The sequence below is a fragment of the Corythoichthys intestinalis genome, chromosome 19, assembly GCF_030265065.1.
Source record: "Corythoichthys intestinalis isolate RoL2023-P3 chromosome 19, ASM3026506v1, whole genome shotgun sequence".
NCBI lineage: Eukaryota > Metazoa > Chordata > Actinopteri > Syngnathiformes > Syngnathidae > Corythoichthys > Corythoichthys intestinalis.
This window is the reverse complement of record NC_080413.1, coordinates 22441949-22458428: the sequence shown is the minus strand read 5'-3', so window position 1 is coordinate 22458428 and position 16480 is coordinate 22441949. Positions and strand designations below refer to the sequence as shown.

The 16480-nt window shown below is 38.2% G+C and overlaps 1 protein-coding gene across 1 annotated transcript in view; it reads right to left on the bottom strand.

The window, feature by feature from the left end:
• pals1b (protein associated with LIN7 1, MAGUK p55 family member b) overlaps window positions 1-15457 on the bottom strand; it is a 38938-nt gene extending 23481 nt beyond the window's left edge. Inside the window, exons 1-4 of the mRNA XM_057822387.1 lie at window positions 15175-15457; window positions 11190-11651; window positions 7250-7458; window positions 513-590 (exon numbers count right to left, since the gene is read on the bottom strand). Of these exons, the coding sequence (XP_057678370.1) occupies window positions 513-590; window positions 7250-7458; window positions 11190-11517 (615 nt within the window). The 5' untranslated portion in view covers window positions 11518-11651; window positions 15175-15457. The remainder of the gene's footprint in view (window positions 1-512; window positions 591-7249; window positions 7459-11189; window positions 11652-15174) is intronic.
• Between the last annotated feature and the right edge of the window lie 1023 nt (window positions 15458-16480).

Genomic DNA, 16480 nt, shown 5'->3' with positions numbered 1-16480 from the left:
CTAAGCGCACACATTTTAATTTATTTTTACATGAAAGTGCAATCCTGCATAGTTTGATGAAACACTCGGGGGTTTTATTTTGTATTTGCATTTAATGATCTTTAAAAGTGCAATCTTAGCAAGCTTTTGTTTTACATCTCCTAAAATTTATTCTGCAATGCATTAAGTAGTCCTAATCCGATTACTCGACTATTCGAACTAACTAGTTGACAGATTAATCGACTACTAAAATAATCGATAGCTGCAGCCCTAGATGGATTTATGTAATTCAGCAATATTTTTCTACTTCCACTCGCACTTTCGATTCCATCCCTTCAAACTACATTAACAGGAAACCAATAGTGACTGCTTTAACTCCTTTTAATTTTCAATGCAACTGCAATGCTCAATAATTACTTAATTTATTGTATATTTAATAGCTTCCAAGACTATAGGGGAGCCCTGGAGCAAAAGTGTTAGTTGAAAGACAATGAATGACATACTGTAAATTGAACATGCACAAGTCACCTGACCTGGAGATGAGGATTGGTTAGTAGAGCGCTGAGCTCCAAGCCTTCCCTCTGTTGGCTGGACTGGAGGATCTTTTGGACCTGGAAATGTACAATACACATAGGATGTTAAAGTGACAAGTCACATGATGATTAATTTTACAGAGGAGGGGAGATTTTTTTTAAAATAATGAGAAGTGTTTCTACTCCCTCCAGCCCCCAAGGTAATATTTCTGTATAAAATATACGTAGGTCTCAACAGTCCATTAATACCTCATTGTGGGTATAAATATATGTAGGTGTATATATGCATACGAACCAACACAGCTGCGTTCGTGGGGAACACTTAGAGAAACTACAGCATTTGCCTTGATGAACTCGATGATTTTTTTGATGAACAACAAGGTGATTCAATGTACACAAAAGTGCAGGGGAATTCCCCACGATATGTGTCATTTTCGAATTTTTACAATTGGTCAACTTTAAGTAGCGGGCTGTTCATTGGAAGTTGAACGATATTTTAATTCGCCAAAACCCCTCGTCAAAATGTGTAAAAGTCATGCAACCATAATATACAATTTCATTCATTGTTATTCTTCATTTTGGCAAATTTCGGGGAAGTTTAAACGATGCCAACCTCACGACGGGTACAGCTATGGCAGTAAATTAGGGGTGACTGCACACTCAAATGAGTAACCAACCAATATTTTCTTGTAGAATAGTCATAGGCTGCAACAACTAATCGATTAAATCGATTGATAAATTTTTGCCAGCAGCTATTAAGCGTTCTGTTTGGGTCCTTGTTTGTGTGTAATGTGAGGCTGTGCGCGTGCCAGTGATTAGAGCAAGAGAGAAAGAGTTCACTGCTGCACTCAGGTTTAGTCGCTGAATCAATAATATTTACACGAGAGTTCGATTGTCTTTAGTCGTGTGTGTTTTTAGATCCAGTGTGCCTCTGTCAGAGGTGAGTAAATGAAGTCAATTGTATTCTTTGTTGATGCTACGTTACTACTTAGCACAGAGCGCTAAGCTAGTTACCGATTATGCTAATCCGTGTCTTAAGTGTCCGTTTGTATTGTGTTTTGGAGAAGTACATTAGCACTTGAGTTATTGTTAGATAGTAAAGTTCTGTGAAGTCTCATTTTTCTTTTTATAAATAAACCACACAAAGAAACACATTCGTATAACAGCTTAGAGTCTCCTTTCAACACAAATTCCCATTCAAACTGTAAATTGTCATACAAGAGAGAGTGCTTTGAAATTGGGCTTGGATTGTACTAATGAAAAACTGATAAAGAAAACCGATTCATTACAGTTAGCCTCCTCCTCATTGTCAATCAGGGCTTTGCCCACAAGAAAAAAAATGTCAATCACCAGCACTTTTTTTTTCGTTATTTGAAAGAACAGGACTTTTGTCTTATTTGTGTACTGAGAAATTATTTTAATGTTTTTTACTCAGAACCTTGATTAAAAACTTTAACAAGTTTTGCGAACTTACAGTTGTACAGTACAATTGTAGAGAACAGTTAAGTCAGGAAGCTTTGATAAAATATCATTTTTGAAGGAAATAGTAATCCATTTTGTCTTTATTGTTACTCACAACATGCCTAAATCAACTTCAAGTTGAATTGTGAATATAATTGAAAAAAAAAAGTGATATTTTTCCAATTGATCAATTGTTTAATTAATCGTCTGATTAATCAATTATAAAAATAATCGTTATTTGCAGCCCTGCATAGTCATAGTTATATTGACTAAGCTTGTTTATTACAATAAATGAAAATAAAAGCAAGTTCGAGGCCTTTACTTTGCACCATTGTAACAGCAAAATGGGTCACAAAGTCAGATCCGTAAACTTAATGAATTTATATTACCGTCCTTTCACACATATTAAATTATATCAATATCGTTTGCATTCCATATTTATTTTTTATGTCACATACCTACTCACTGCAAGAAACACATGATAAAAAGACAGTACTAGTAACTGACATTAGATCTGCTTAGGTTAAAGCTTTCAGCGACATAGTAAAAAGATTCACAATGTAAGCAATATATTATTACAATTACACTACTAACTTTCTTTCTAAATGAGCATATAAACATCTCACATACCGCATTTAAATCTTAATGCAATTTCACACACCAGAGAATTCTCCCTGCCATAAAACAATGTTTACAGGTTTATAGTGCAAGTGTTCACTGCAACACATTCCAAGCAATTTTTTTCTTATGTTAGGTTGTTATGTTACGTATAAAACCCGTGGCCGTTAATTTATTTTGACTAAATTCTTGTGATTTTGTCCAAAGTATGGCTTTTCCTTTGAAGTGTGATAACTAAGTTTTATGAATATTTATGAATGATTTATGAATATTTTTTCACTTTCAGCCACTCAAAAATGTTCACTGGCATCAGACCTATCTACACATATATACTTTTTTTATTTTATTTTATTTTTTTTAACGCCCCCTATGGACATTAATAACAGTATTATTCTAAAAGCAAAACTAACTATGCTGTATATACATATATAAAATAAAAGTCTAATTTGAATATTTCATATGACATAGTTAGAGGCCCAAATAAGTCCATAAGTCATAACAACAGAATTTCTTTGCAAGCAAATTCATGTTTTGGCCACTGGCACCTCCGAGTGACTTTTGGGTGTTAAGACTGTCAACACAAAAATTCCTCTATTTCCATGTTTTTGACTCGTCAAAGAAGCGATTGCATCAGTAATCACGGCCGATCGATCGGGTCCGATCATGTCATTTTCAAAGTATCGGAATCGGCAAAAAAATATCGGACATGCCTTTTGTGAATATTGGCAACCTTTGGAGCATTTTTTTAATTGGCTAAAGCCTTACAATCCCTCTCCCTACGTTTAGAAATATCGTAGGAAGCAATGTGTGGAAGAAAGGTAGTAATTGATCTTTTTCTTAACATCCTATGTTATTTCCCAACGCAGAGAAGATATATCAATTGGTACCACTACGCACAGTCATGGGGGCACTTCCCATCATGCATTTGGGCACAACAGTTAAAGGGCTACAGTATCATTTACTGAAAGCTCAACAAATACACTAGATGGCAATATTTAGTCACAATATACAAAGTCACATTTATCCTTTAAGAATTACAAGTCTTTCTATCCATGGATCCCTCTCACAGAAAGAATGTTAATAATGTAAATGCCATCTTGAGGATTTATTGTCATAATAAACAAATACAGTACTTATGTACTGTATGTTGAATGTATATATTCGTCCGAGTTTTATTCATTTTTTTCTTAATGCATTGCCAAAATGTATATGATGATATGTATTATGGGGAATGATTGGAATTGAATCGGGAGCAAAAAAAAAGCAATCGGATCGGGAAATATCGGGATTGGCAGATAGTCAAACTAAAACGATCGGGATCGGATCGGGAGCAAAAAAACATGATCGGAACAACCCTAATTATAACACATCAGGCTTACAGCATATCAAAAAAATATTATTTATAATGGGAGTCTATGAGCCAGAACATGGCATTATTACAAGAATTAAGTGCGAATCTCCCCAACCTGTTAGCAATAAGTTAGAAATTGCAGCATGGTGCCATTTTGATCTTTACATGTCTTTACTATCCTGGGGAAATATTGGCTCCCTAGTGTAATTTTTCCAATGCTTTTTTTTTTGGTGAAACACAGTAAAAGACTAAAAAAAAAATAACACCGACAGGTTAAGCATTTCCACTGGTTCAATTCTTATTATTCAACCTCTAAGTCACATGATTCTCCATTTGAATCATTTAGTTATGGGGTGTCACTCAATGGAAAGATTAGTTTCTTCCAACGAAAAATGTCTCAACCCATCAATGGCATTAGTCAAAATGAAAACACATTAGTCAGTGAAATTTACTGTACACAAAAAGTTCAAAAATAGTATTAAAAACATTCTTTGACATCTTGCTAGCTGTTTACTTTGTCCTTTACGATAGTGACGCACATTTCCCCCCCTTCCTTGGCGATGTTGCTGCTCCTCCAACCACACTACAGTAAGCTGCTGGAGTTTCTTTTTCTGTCCTGCTCCCTGCTGCACCGTGGGCTGCTTGAAGATTAGTTTATCCAATAGGAGCGTCTAACACGGCCCGGCCACGGCTATTAGGCATTGTTAAAGCGCTTCGGGATCCGTGCCCGGTGTGTGAGATCACATCGGTTTACTGTACACAGGAGGACGACGCGTTGCCATGTCTGAGAGCAAAATAGATCCGCTCAATCGGGTTGTCTCAAGGCAAGACTGGAATAGCGGCGGTGCTGCTCGGTGCCCTTTAAATGAACTTTACATGCCTCATGGCTGCCTGTTTCTTCACAATAAAGGCTGAGTCTGCCACATTAGATACAGTCTTTCATCCCCCCTACATTACCATTATGGAGTTGACGCAACTCCCAGTGGTAGGCCTGTTTAACCAAATACTGGCCAAACATGTTACAATGCATGACTCTGACATGGTTCTGTGTGACAGGAAACAACACAAGCTCAACTGTGCAGGGACATAAGTCAATTACTGCTGCTTTGCTTTAGGCCGACTGACTTGTTTGTGCTGACAAAGCTACCTGTACAGTACCAGCTTGCAAACAGTGGCCACACTTAAAGGTACCTTGACATACGATCCCCTTGACATACAGTGAGGAAGAGAAGTATTTGCACCTCTTGTCATTTTGCAAGTTCACCCACTTAGAAAATAGGTAGAGGTCTGAAATTTCTATCATAGATGAATTTCCACTCATAAAGACATAATCTTTAAAAAAAAAAATCCAGGAATCACACTGTATGACTTTTAAAAATAATTTATTTGTAATTTACTGGGCTTCATATGTATTTGTACCCCTGTGAATCAGCAATAATTATGACACTCAAAGAGTTGTCAGTCTACCTTAAAAAAGTCCACCTTTACCCTATGAGTAACCACCCACCCACCAACCGTTTGATCTCAATATTGTCATCTGTACACCCCACAGTCAGTCATAATCCAACTGGTACCATGGGCAAGACCAGAGAGCTTTCGAAAGACACTGAAGAAAACAATTGTTGAGCTCCACAAAGATGGAAAAGGCTATGGGACAATTGGAACGCAGCTTGGTGAGAATAAATATACAGTTGCAGCAACTGTAAAAATGAAAGCATGGCTAAACATGACTGATAATCTACCTCGCAATGAGGCTACATGTAAAATCTCTCCTTGTGGAGTATCACTCATGATGAGAAAAGTGAGGACTCAGCCAACAACTACACTGGTCAATGACCTGAAGAGAGCTGTATGCAAAGTTTCATAGGCTACTGTCAGTAAAACACTACGGTGCAATGGTTGAAAACCATGCGTTGCTCAGAAGGTTCCCCTGTTGAAGCCAGTACATGTGAAGGCCCGTCTGAAGTTTGCCAAGGACCACCTGAATGATGCAGAGGGGTCATGGGAGAAAGTCATGTGGTCAGATGAGACCAAAATAGAACTTTTTGGTGCAAACTTTACTTCTCGTGTGTGTAGGAAAAAGAAAGATGAGTACAACCGCAAGAACACCATCCCCACTGTGAAATATGGGGCTGGAAAACGCATTCTTTGGGGTTGCTTTTCTGCAAAGGGGACAGGACGACAGCAGAGGCGGAATCTTCAGATTGTGATCCACAACCTCCTTCCCTCAGTCCGAGACTTGAACATGAGTCGTGGCTGGATCTTCCACCATGACAATGATCCGAAGCACACAGCTAAGCTGACCAAGGAGTGGCTGCGTAAAAAGCATATCAAGGTTCTGGAGTGACCTAGCCAGTCTCCAGACCTCAATCCAATAGAAAGTGTTTGGATGGAGCTCAAACTTCATGTTTCTCAATGACAGCCCCGATCTAATCTAGAGAAAATTTGTGTGGAGGAATGGGCCGAAATCCCGGTTTCCGTATGTGAAAACCTGGCGAAGAACTACAGAAAGCGTCTGACCTCTGAAATTGCAAACAAAGGCTCCTGCACTACATATTATCAATGATTTTCTCAGGGGTACAAATACTTATGAACCCCAGTAAATTACAGATAAAATATTTAAAAATCATGTGAGTTCAGGATTATTTTTTTTTAGATTATGTATAATGACATAATCACACACACACACACACACACACACACACACACACACACACACACACACACACACACACACACACACACACACACACACACAAAAATCACACACAGTTTATACGTCATTCAAGAAAAGTGACTATTTTTTTGTAATAAAAAAACAAAAACATTAATTTTAAATATTTGTACCCACCTGAAACTGAACAGTATGTCTCCATACAGTTTCCCGAGCGTTTAACAAGACGCTCCCCACGCTAAATGCTAATGCTAGCTAGAACGTGAATGCTACGCTAACGCTCTAAGCCACTTAGCATCGCGTTGCAACTGCGTCACAGCACCACTGCACTTGTGCATAACAAATAAAATATGATTTCACTTGCTCACTAGACGGTTTAGTCAGGTAAACCCTGTTCGTACTGAGTTGTCTTAAAAAATTTTTTTTTTGTTTTTTTTTTTGAGTTGTCTTAAAAATGCTCTGTGACCAACACATTGCATTTACGTCATTCGCCATGCCGGTTTTTATTTTTTATTTTTAACGATAATAACTATTTGAACCACAACCTCAGAAAATAAAAATCAATAAATATATATGACAAAAAAATCAATCACATTACCATGGTAAAAGAAGCAAGTGCACTACAATAGATACCTCTAGGCAAAGTTCTTGCGCTTGTACAGTGAGGGGCGAGGTGGGGTTCACTCTGTTCATCTTTTGGGACACAACAGTGTAGATGTTGTATGCGCACTTGAAGTCATCCTTTGCCAGCAGCTGGAGCAGCAGCTCTGCATCCTGCTGGCTCTGAGCGTCACTCAAGCATTGCTGCACCCACTTTACAGCCTGCAGCAGGTCCTCCAGCTCTGTGATGGCGATAAACACATAGGAAACTTGTTGGATGAATGATTTTACCTACAATCTAGTATCCTTTAGTTTTATATGCGGTTCATGCTAGAGCTTAACTCATTTGTTCCCAAAAACGTATAAATACGTTCTATTTTTAATTGCTTCAGTGTCCCAAAAACGTATTTATACGTCTTTTGCATTTTTTTCCACAATCGGCATCTATAGGTTCCCATGTATCTCAGATAGAATGCACAAAGCTCAAAACCCATTTTAAAGCAATAAAACTGGCCACTGGAGTTTAGTAGCGCATTTGGTAAGACCCGCAACCCTATTCAACGGCAACCAACGGCCAAGCCGCAAAGCCGGGGAGAGTGCGGAAGACGACCGAATGGATGAGAGGCGGCGGACGACCGAGCAGAACAACCGGTAGAATGCCCGGGATGCCAGGCGCTGGACGACCGGGCAAAACAACCGGGGCTACTAGATGCTGTACAGTCCGTGCTGCTCGCGAGCAGAGCCCGCACGGACTCAAAAAAATTCATCTTTTTGAAACAGGCGGCGATGAGGGAAAAGTTTAACCCGCTGTCGCGGCCTACACAACGTCATCTTTCAGTTCGTTATGTCTTAATAAATTGTTACTTTGCTATCAAAATCTCTATTTGTCCTTTTGTTTCTGTTTTTTTTTTGTGAAAGGAAAACATTATTCAGATGTTTGGGATGTAACTAAAGCAAAAAATAGCTGTGTTAAAGTCACTTTTTTCTGCTGAAAGAAGAGAGTCTAAATTTTCTTTTGGTGGGTTCCATGTTTATGTAGCAATAGAACAGAATTTTCTTTGGGCCTTGCAAAATCAGTCAAAATCCAGTAAAACGGCCGGGAGCGAAGGGCCTTGCTCTGGTGAAAATGGCTGGGAGTGAATGAGTTAATGTGATTACAGTTATTCATATTTTATCATTTGAGATCGGACCTGTAGCTTAATTCAAACTGCTACAAACAGCGCAAATGAACAATCAATGGTTGCAAGTTTGTCTACTCTAAACGGAATCTGAAATCTTCATATGACCAGTACAGTTTGGATAATTCCTTGCTTAGTGGGAATATTTGGGGGGAAGGTCACTTTTTGTTGCAGCATGACTCAAGGCAGTGTCCTTAAAGGCATGCTTGGGTGATGAGTGTGCAGGGTTAACAAACAAAGATTGTGCGTCAAAGCAAGAGCCCTTCAGAGTGTATTGACTTAAAGTTCCTACAAACACGTGCATACAGAAAATCTTGAATAAAAGTATTACACAATGATCTATGCATCAAATTGTGAGCAATTTACACTAGCACATCATGATAAAAGAATGCATGCTCACTTATTTGAAGAAGAAAAAAAAAGTTTTATATTCATATGCTGAGAAAACACAACATTCTGTGTAATTATTTGGTAACACTTTATAATAACTAGCTGTTATAACAAGTTAATAGATCATTAGTAAACCTTTAATAAACGATTTATTGTTGATTCGTTAAGTGTTTGTTAACAGTTAAGAATTTAAATTGATGCCTTATAGATAGTTAAAATATCATTTATAAACTGATGGTTAATGAGCAATAAATGACTTGTACGCGCTATGTCAATATAGCATTTACAAGGTATTAGTAACTTAGTAACTAATGACTTATCAAGTATCAGTTGATAGTTCAATTATGTTATTGGGACGTTATTCTAAAGTTGCAACAACTCCTCGTTTCTTAATTGTTAGTAAGGAATAAATAATAACTTTAGGATAACGTCCCAATAACATACATAAGCTCATAACTGATACTTAATAATGCTGAACATTTTTTATTGCATAGAAACACACATACTGAGCCATCACATGGCAAAACAAAATACAAAAGTATATTACAAACCCATGCGTTCGGGACACTTTTTGCGCTAAACACAGGATAAACTGAATTTATTATGAGGGACATTTAATGTCCATACATTACATCAAACTGTTAACAAACACTTAACAATAAATCATTTGTTAACAGTTTGGTAATGATGTATTAACTACTTATAACAGATAGGTATTATAAAGTCTTACCAAGTATTTGAATGTGTAGTAATTAAAAATTTACAACTGCATTAGCTTAGAATGGTAGTGGACTAGAAGACGTTCTGACTTGCGTTTGCATATACTGTCAATTATGGTTGTTGTCACCATCGGAAATAAACATACTGCATCTACAAATTGTAAACCATATCTGATATGCATGATTTTGAAACCTGTAGTGGTGGGATGTAAAAATGCGTGAGCTCCAAATTTAAGAAAAAAGAAAGTAATTGTGCTTTGCTAAAGTCCATAGTTCTGTTATCATTTTCCAATTACCGTGATTTTCGGACTATGAGGTGCATCTGACTACAAGCCGCCACCCACCAAATTTGACATGAAAATGACATTTTTTTCATAAATAAGCCGCAGCTGTCCTCATTGTACTACGGGATGATTACACCAAAAGACATTAACAGGGAACACTTTTTTTGGCAGTGGCATCAGAAGACTGTCATAGGACCAAATGAACCACCATTAAGCTTTGAGAACCAATTGGCTGCAAAGCTTCATTGCTTCAAGAAGCTTCATTTGGACATCACTGCTACCTTGGGTGAGACAGTCAACCTCTGCTGCCACCTGCTGTCAACACTGCTGTCATCCAACATACCTCCTAGCATGCAGTGCTACAGATGTAAATAACAATCAAAATTAAGGTTCTGTGCTAATTATTTCTTCAGTTACTCTTGCAGTTGTTTCATTAATTGCTAGCTCTAGTATTTTGTAACACTTTATTTGACAGTGGCACCATAAAACCGTCACAAGACCATCTTAACTATGACATGACACTACCATAAGCATTGATAAATGCTTACGAAGTTACGAGAGATGTCTTGTGTCATCTGGCAAATTATCCGCACTAAGCCGCACTGGACTATTAGCCGCAGGATTCAAAATGACAGAAAAAAGTAGCGGCTTACAATCCGAAAATTAAGGTACTCTTATTTTGCATTAAATACTTATCCTTGAAAACAAAACTATGTCTATTGCTCTTCTTTGTAAAAATACTTTTGTTACATTTTCAACAGGCAAAAATCAATCGCAATTGAAGACTTGTTTAATGTTGTCAGTCTAAAAAAACAACTTCAGGCATTTAAAATCCTTTGTGTGAATTTTTATATTAGTTCAACACAATTGAACTCATTAGCTACCATTGACAGTGATCAACATTACAGTACATTGACCACACAGTAACTTTGGCATGTTACCAAACTTCGGAAACAGTTCGACAACCAACTGCTTTAACGTAATTTAATAAATTAAAGAGGCATACATTTGTTCCTTTTCTTAATGTGGCGAACAATCAAAATGTGTAACGTGTATTGACATTTGATAATTTGTCTTTACTTAACGAGATAAACTAACATGTCAACTTTAAATAGTCTTTTTTTTCCCCCTTGACTTTGCCAAATTGTGGGCAGATGTGCTAACAATGCTACCAAGAAAGGATCCAACCTAAATTTACGGTTTCTTGTCCTACAAAGAATGCCACCCACTTCCATGCCTGCCCTCTGCACTCCCTTCTCAATAGTCATTGTTTGGACTCCTTTTGTTTGTAGTTATCTTTCCCAATTGCTCACAACTTCCCTTTCTTCCCTGAGGTCTGCATTACTTTGTGACCCCCTATTAAGACCCCAAGATAGTGTACTATCTAGCCATGTCAACTCACCAGCAAGCGGGGCCTGGGAATGTGCATCTTTGGTGGTGTTTTCCCTCCCCTCGAAGGTGGGATTGTCAACGCCCACTTTGGGGTTCTGCGCCAGCTTCTTGAGCCTCAGTGAAGCGTTGGGGTCGATGTCGTGCTTCCCCCGGCTGTCCTCTTCTCTCCTCCTCCTCAGCTCCTCCTGATAGTGCTGAATTCTCTCCATCTGGGCGCTGCAGTGCACGGGTTTGACGAGGCAGCTCTCATCGCCGGGACAGTCCACCGCCCGTTCCCTGTGGTTGGCGGCCTGGCCAGAGCCCTCTTGCACATAACCGTTCATGTGGGACGTGATCATAACTGCCCCAAAGCATACGGCTCAGACCACCTCAGTCCTGGCTGAGCTCTGCTTGGCTGTTAAGAGGAACTGGTGAACAAACTCTCATCTGGAGCCATTTTACTCCAATACGGATGTAGGTGCAAACAGTCATCCTGAAATACATCCAAACATAAGCAAGATAAATACCCAAAGAAAAGCAGACTGGAACTGGAGAATTAGATTTTTGATTTGAGAAGAAAGTCATCATTGAAGAACAAGTTTCTCACATGAACATTTAACATTGCATAGTTCCTGAAAATATTATTGAAGCACTCATACTGGATCTCATTATTCAGTGTACAACATTAAACATTAATTCATTCATTTTCTTGTAAGAAATTAAATAAAAAGTAAACGTTATATGCTGTGTAATTTCTCATACAGTGGTATGGAAAAGTATCTGAACCTTTTGGAATTTCTCACATTTCTGCATAAAATCACCATCAAATATGATCTGATTTTTGTCAAAATCACACAGATGAAAATACAGTCTGCTTTAACTAAAACCACCCAAACATTTGTAGGTTGTCATATTTTAATGATGATAGCATGCAAACAATAACAGAAGTGGAAAATAAGCAAGTGAACCCTCTGCCTAAGGATACTTAAAGAGCAATTGAAACCAAGTTTTACCAAACATTTTAAGTCAGGTGTGTGCTCAATCACTGATGAGTGGTTTAAAACTGCCCTGCCCACTATAAAACACACACCGGGTAAGATTTGAGAAGCATTGTCTGATGTGCATCATGGCTTGGTCAAAAGAGCTGTCTCAAGACCTGCGATCAAGGATTGTTGATTTGTATAAAGCTGGGAACGGATACAAAGCCATCTCAAAATGTCTGGATGTTCATTAATCGACAGTCAGAGAAGTTGTCTACAAATGGAGAGAGTTTGGCACTGTTGCTTCTCTCCCAAGGAGTGGATGTCCACCAAAGATGACGCTAAGAGTTCAGCACAGAATACTCAAAGAGGTAAAAAAAGAACTCTATAGTGTCTGCTAAAGACTTACAGAAATCATGGCACAGTCCAATATCTCTGTGCAAACATCAACTATAAGTAAAACAATGGCCAAGAATGGTGTTCATGGGAGGACTCCACGGAGGAAGCCACTGCTGTCTAAAAAAAACATTGTTGCTTCTTTAATGTTCGCAAAAAGGCAATTGGACACTCCACAGAAGTTTTGGCAAAATATTTTGTGGACTGATGAAACCAAAGTTGAATTGTTTGGGAGGAACACACAACATCATGTGCGGAGGAAAAATGTAACAGCTCACCAACATCAACACCTAATCCCCACCGTGAAGCGTGGTGGAGGGAGCATCATGATTTGTGGCTGTTTTGCTGCCTCGGGGCCTGGGCAACTTGCAATCATTAATGGAAGACTGAATTCAAACATTTATCAGGATGTTTTGCAGGAAAACCTGAGGCCAACTGTCACACAGTTGAAGCTCAAAAGAGGATGGATGCTGCAACAAGACAATGATCCAAAACACAGAAGTAAAATTAACTTCAGAATAGTTTCAGAAAAACATATTACATGTTCTGGAGTGGGAAAGTCAAAGCCCTAACCCCATTGAGATGCTCTGGCATGACCTAAAGACAGAGATTCAAGCCAGACATCACAGGAATCTGGGATGTCTGGCTCCCAGGAATCTGACTGAACTACAGCAGTTTTGTAGAGAATAATGGGCAAAGATTAGTCCTGATCGATGTGCCAAACTGATTTGCAGCTACAGGAGGCGTCCGGTTCAAGTTATTACTGCCAAACGGGGGACACAAAATATTAAATGTGATGGTTGACTTACTTATTTCTACCCCTTCTGTCATTGTTTGCATACTATCCTCATTAAAATATGAAAACCTATAAATGTTTGCTGTGGATTTAGTTAAAGCAGACAGTTTTTTCATCTGTGTGATTTTGACAAAGATCAGATCACATTTGATGGTGATTTTATGCTGAAATGTGAGAAATTCCAAAAGGTTCAGATACTTTTTCATACCACTGTAGCTGATGTTTCCTCAATACGGAAAGCTCTACGGCCTCGGTCACCTGAAATCCCTCATCCAGGCCTATGCATGATGTTGCTAGGATCCCATTGAAATGCATCCCCGATTGATTTCATGTTTAATATGCTTCTTCAGGATGATTAAGATATTTTTACACGTTGACATTAAAATATCATGTGTCCATTCTCTAAAATTCAAATCGTCAGATACATAGGGCTTATTATAGTTTATCACAGGAATATGTTTGCTCATAGTACGAGATATAAATGGGTGTGTCTATATTCATGTCAATGACAAGTTCCAATTTAAATGCTCATGCCCAATAGCCATTAATATCACAGACTCCTGGTGGCCCTCCCCCTTTACCGTTGATTTGCCTTAGCTAATCACAATTGGCAGGCCTAGCAAGCACCCCCCGCCTCAGCTCTTGCTGCAAGCTCTGGAAGCATTTATCTCAGTTTAGACTGGCGGCTGACAAACAGCGCAGACTTCGAGAGGGCCATCTGTCACCACAGCCTTAATTAATCCTTGAATATCTCAGCAGGCTGAGTTACCTGAACAGGACAGTGATATCTATGCATATACTGTACTGGATAAAATGAGGTGAAATGATCAAATTAAGTATGTCCTGATCACTTGACCAAAGCATAACCTACGAATTAGAGGGGAAAAACTTAGAATATGTGCAGTAAGCATTAAAGCATCACATGAACATGTGCAAGAATCCACTCACAAGGATACGTTGTGCTCTTGAGAAAGAAAAAAAAGTATGTAATTATTCAGTACCTATTTCAATACCAAGGCATTTCATGTGGTATCATATCATTCTGCTTACAATCTCTGGGACTGCAAAATTAGGGAATCCCCCCCAAAATTGGTTACCATCCTGAAATTTGGGGTTAAATAAATTTTAATAACAACATTTTTTTTCTCCACTCCAGATGAGCCTCGATTATAAAGTTTAATATTTCATTGATCATCAATAATGGGGCACATGCTCTTTCTCCAGCACATTTTTCCTTAGCTCGTGTTACCTCTGCAATGAAATGTGATGGTTAAACCAAGTTCTGCTTCTAATGTTGGTCTTGAACTAAACATTATTTTCAACTTTTCTTGCATCTAATTCATTCTAATTTGCTGTAATACCTGCTTTGTATCGGTATCACTAGTTGCCAAAGGGAAATTCTGAATGTAATTTTGTCAAATTCTGTTACGTTGACAATGTGTCGATATACAGTGACCCTTGACAAGTGATGTAAAGTGGCTGAGCCTAACGTCTAAATTTACATTAAAAAATACATTTTCAACTAATTCCATATTTTTACCACCCTATCTTTAAGTTAAAATAGTGTTAAGGATAGTGGCAATAGCGACTATGTATTTGAACACATAGATGCGCTTTGCGAAGAGATTAGTTTAAATAGCCTTCACGTGTACTATTTAGCGACTACCAAGACGTAAAACGTCCTGTTTTGACGTAAAACGTAATAAATATAGTCACGTAAAAGCAAATTCTCATTACATTGTTTTCTCAAAAGTTTAAATGACACAGATTAGCTAGTGTCGGGGTACCGCTAACTCTCAAGTCAACTACGTAGCTTTGCCCAGTGAACGGCGGCGACGACTCACCAGTTCGGTGTCTGTGAATACGGCTTAAGAAAAGCCTGTTGCCCCCTTTTGCTCTTTTCCCCCCCTTTTAAAATCCACCGCAACCTCGTTTACCAGAGATGAAAAGAATCAATCACGGTCAAATATCAAAACGAAAGCATGCGTTGTCTCTCTCGTGATCCGGGTAGTCCACGTCCAGCTTGTAGTGAGAGTTGTGTTCCGAAACTCTTGAAGCCATTGAGGACATGCACGAGGTGTTTTCATGCGGTCTCCCTTGGCAACACTGAGGCAACACAGCGGCACCCATCGGTCAGACACGTTACTACACTGTAACGGATGCCGTTTGGGACAAAAGGATTGGTACAGCGCATAAAGAGTCATGTTAGTGCTTCTCAATTATTTTATCATTACGCCCCTCCAAGAAGGCGTAAACGTTTCGCGACCCCAACTCTCTGCCGCCTCTGTAAATAGTTTCATTTGTCTATGAAATTATGGTAACACTTTACAATAAGGGTCCCTTAATTAATTAATTAATGCATTTTTAGACAATAACTAATGTTTAAGTAACATTACAATAATTGATAGAATTGCCTAACTAACATTTATTTATATATTAATTAACATGAGTTAATGCATTAGATAATGCATTAGTTAATGCATAACCAGACAGTAATTAATGGTTTGGTAAAATTAAAAATATATATTGGCCAATATAAGGTTCGGGTTAGGGTTTAGGTTTGCAGTACCCAAGGAATCACAGAGCAATGTTTTTCATTTTAAAATAAAAATAATCACTTACTAGTACCAGTATACATTAATAACTATTTATTAATGCACTAATGTATATGTGAATTCATGTTAAGTTATGTATTATGTATATTATATATTATATCCTAACCGTAAGTATGGTATTATTTCACATGAACGTAGCTCATAAGTATTACTTAACCTTAGTTAACCATGACTGAATGTTTTTTGGACCCTAATTGTAAAGTGTAGCACACGTATCCCTTAACTAAGAAATTATAAATGCTTAAGTTCCCCCCTATTAACCTTTATTAGCAATTACTGAATGCTTTTTGGACCCTTATTGTAAAGTGTAGCACGTGTCCCTTAACTAAGAAATCATAAATGCTTAATTTACACCCCCCACCCCCCCCCCCACACACACACCTTAACCTTTATTAACCATTAATGAATGCTTTTTGGACCCCTATTGTAAAGTGAAGCACATGTGTCCCTTAACGAAGAAATTATAAATGCTTAACTTAACAAGCCCTAACCCTAAACCTAACCCTATATAGGCCTATATTTACCGTATTGGCCC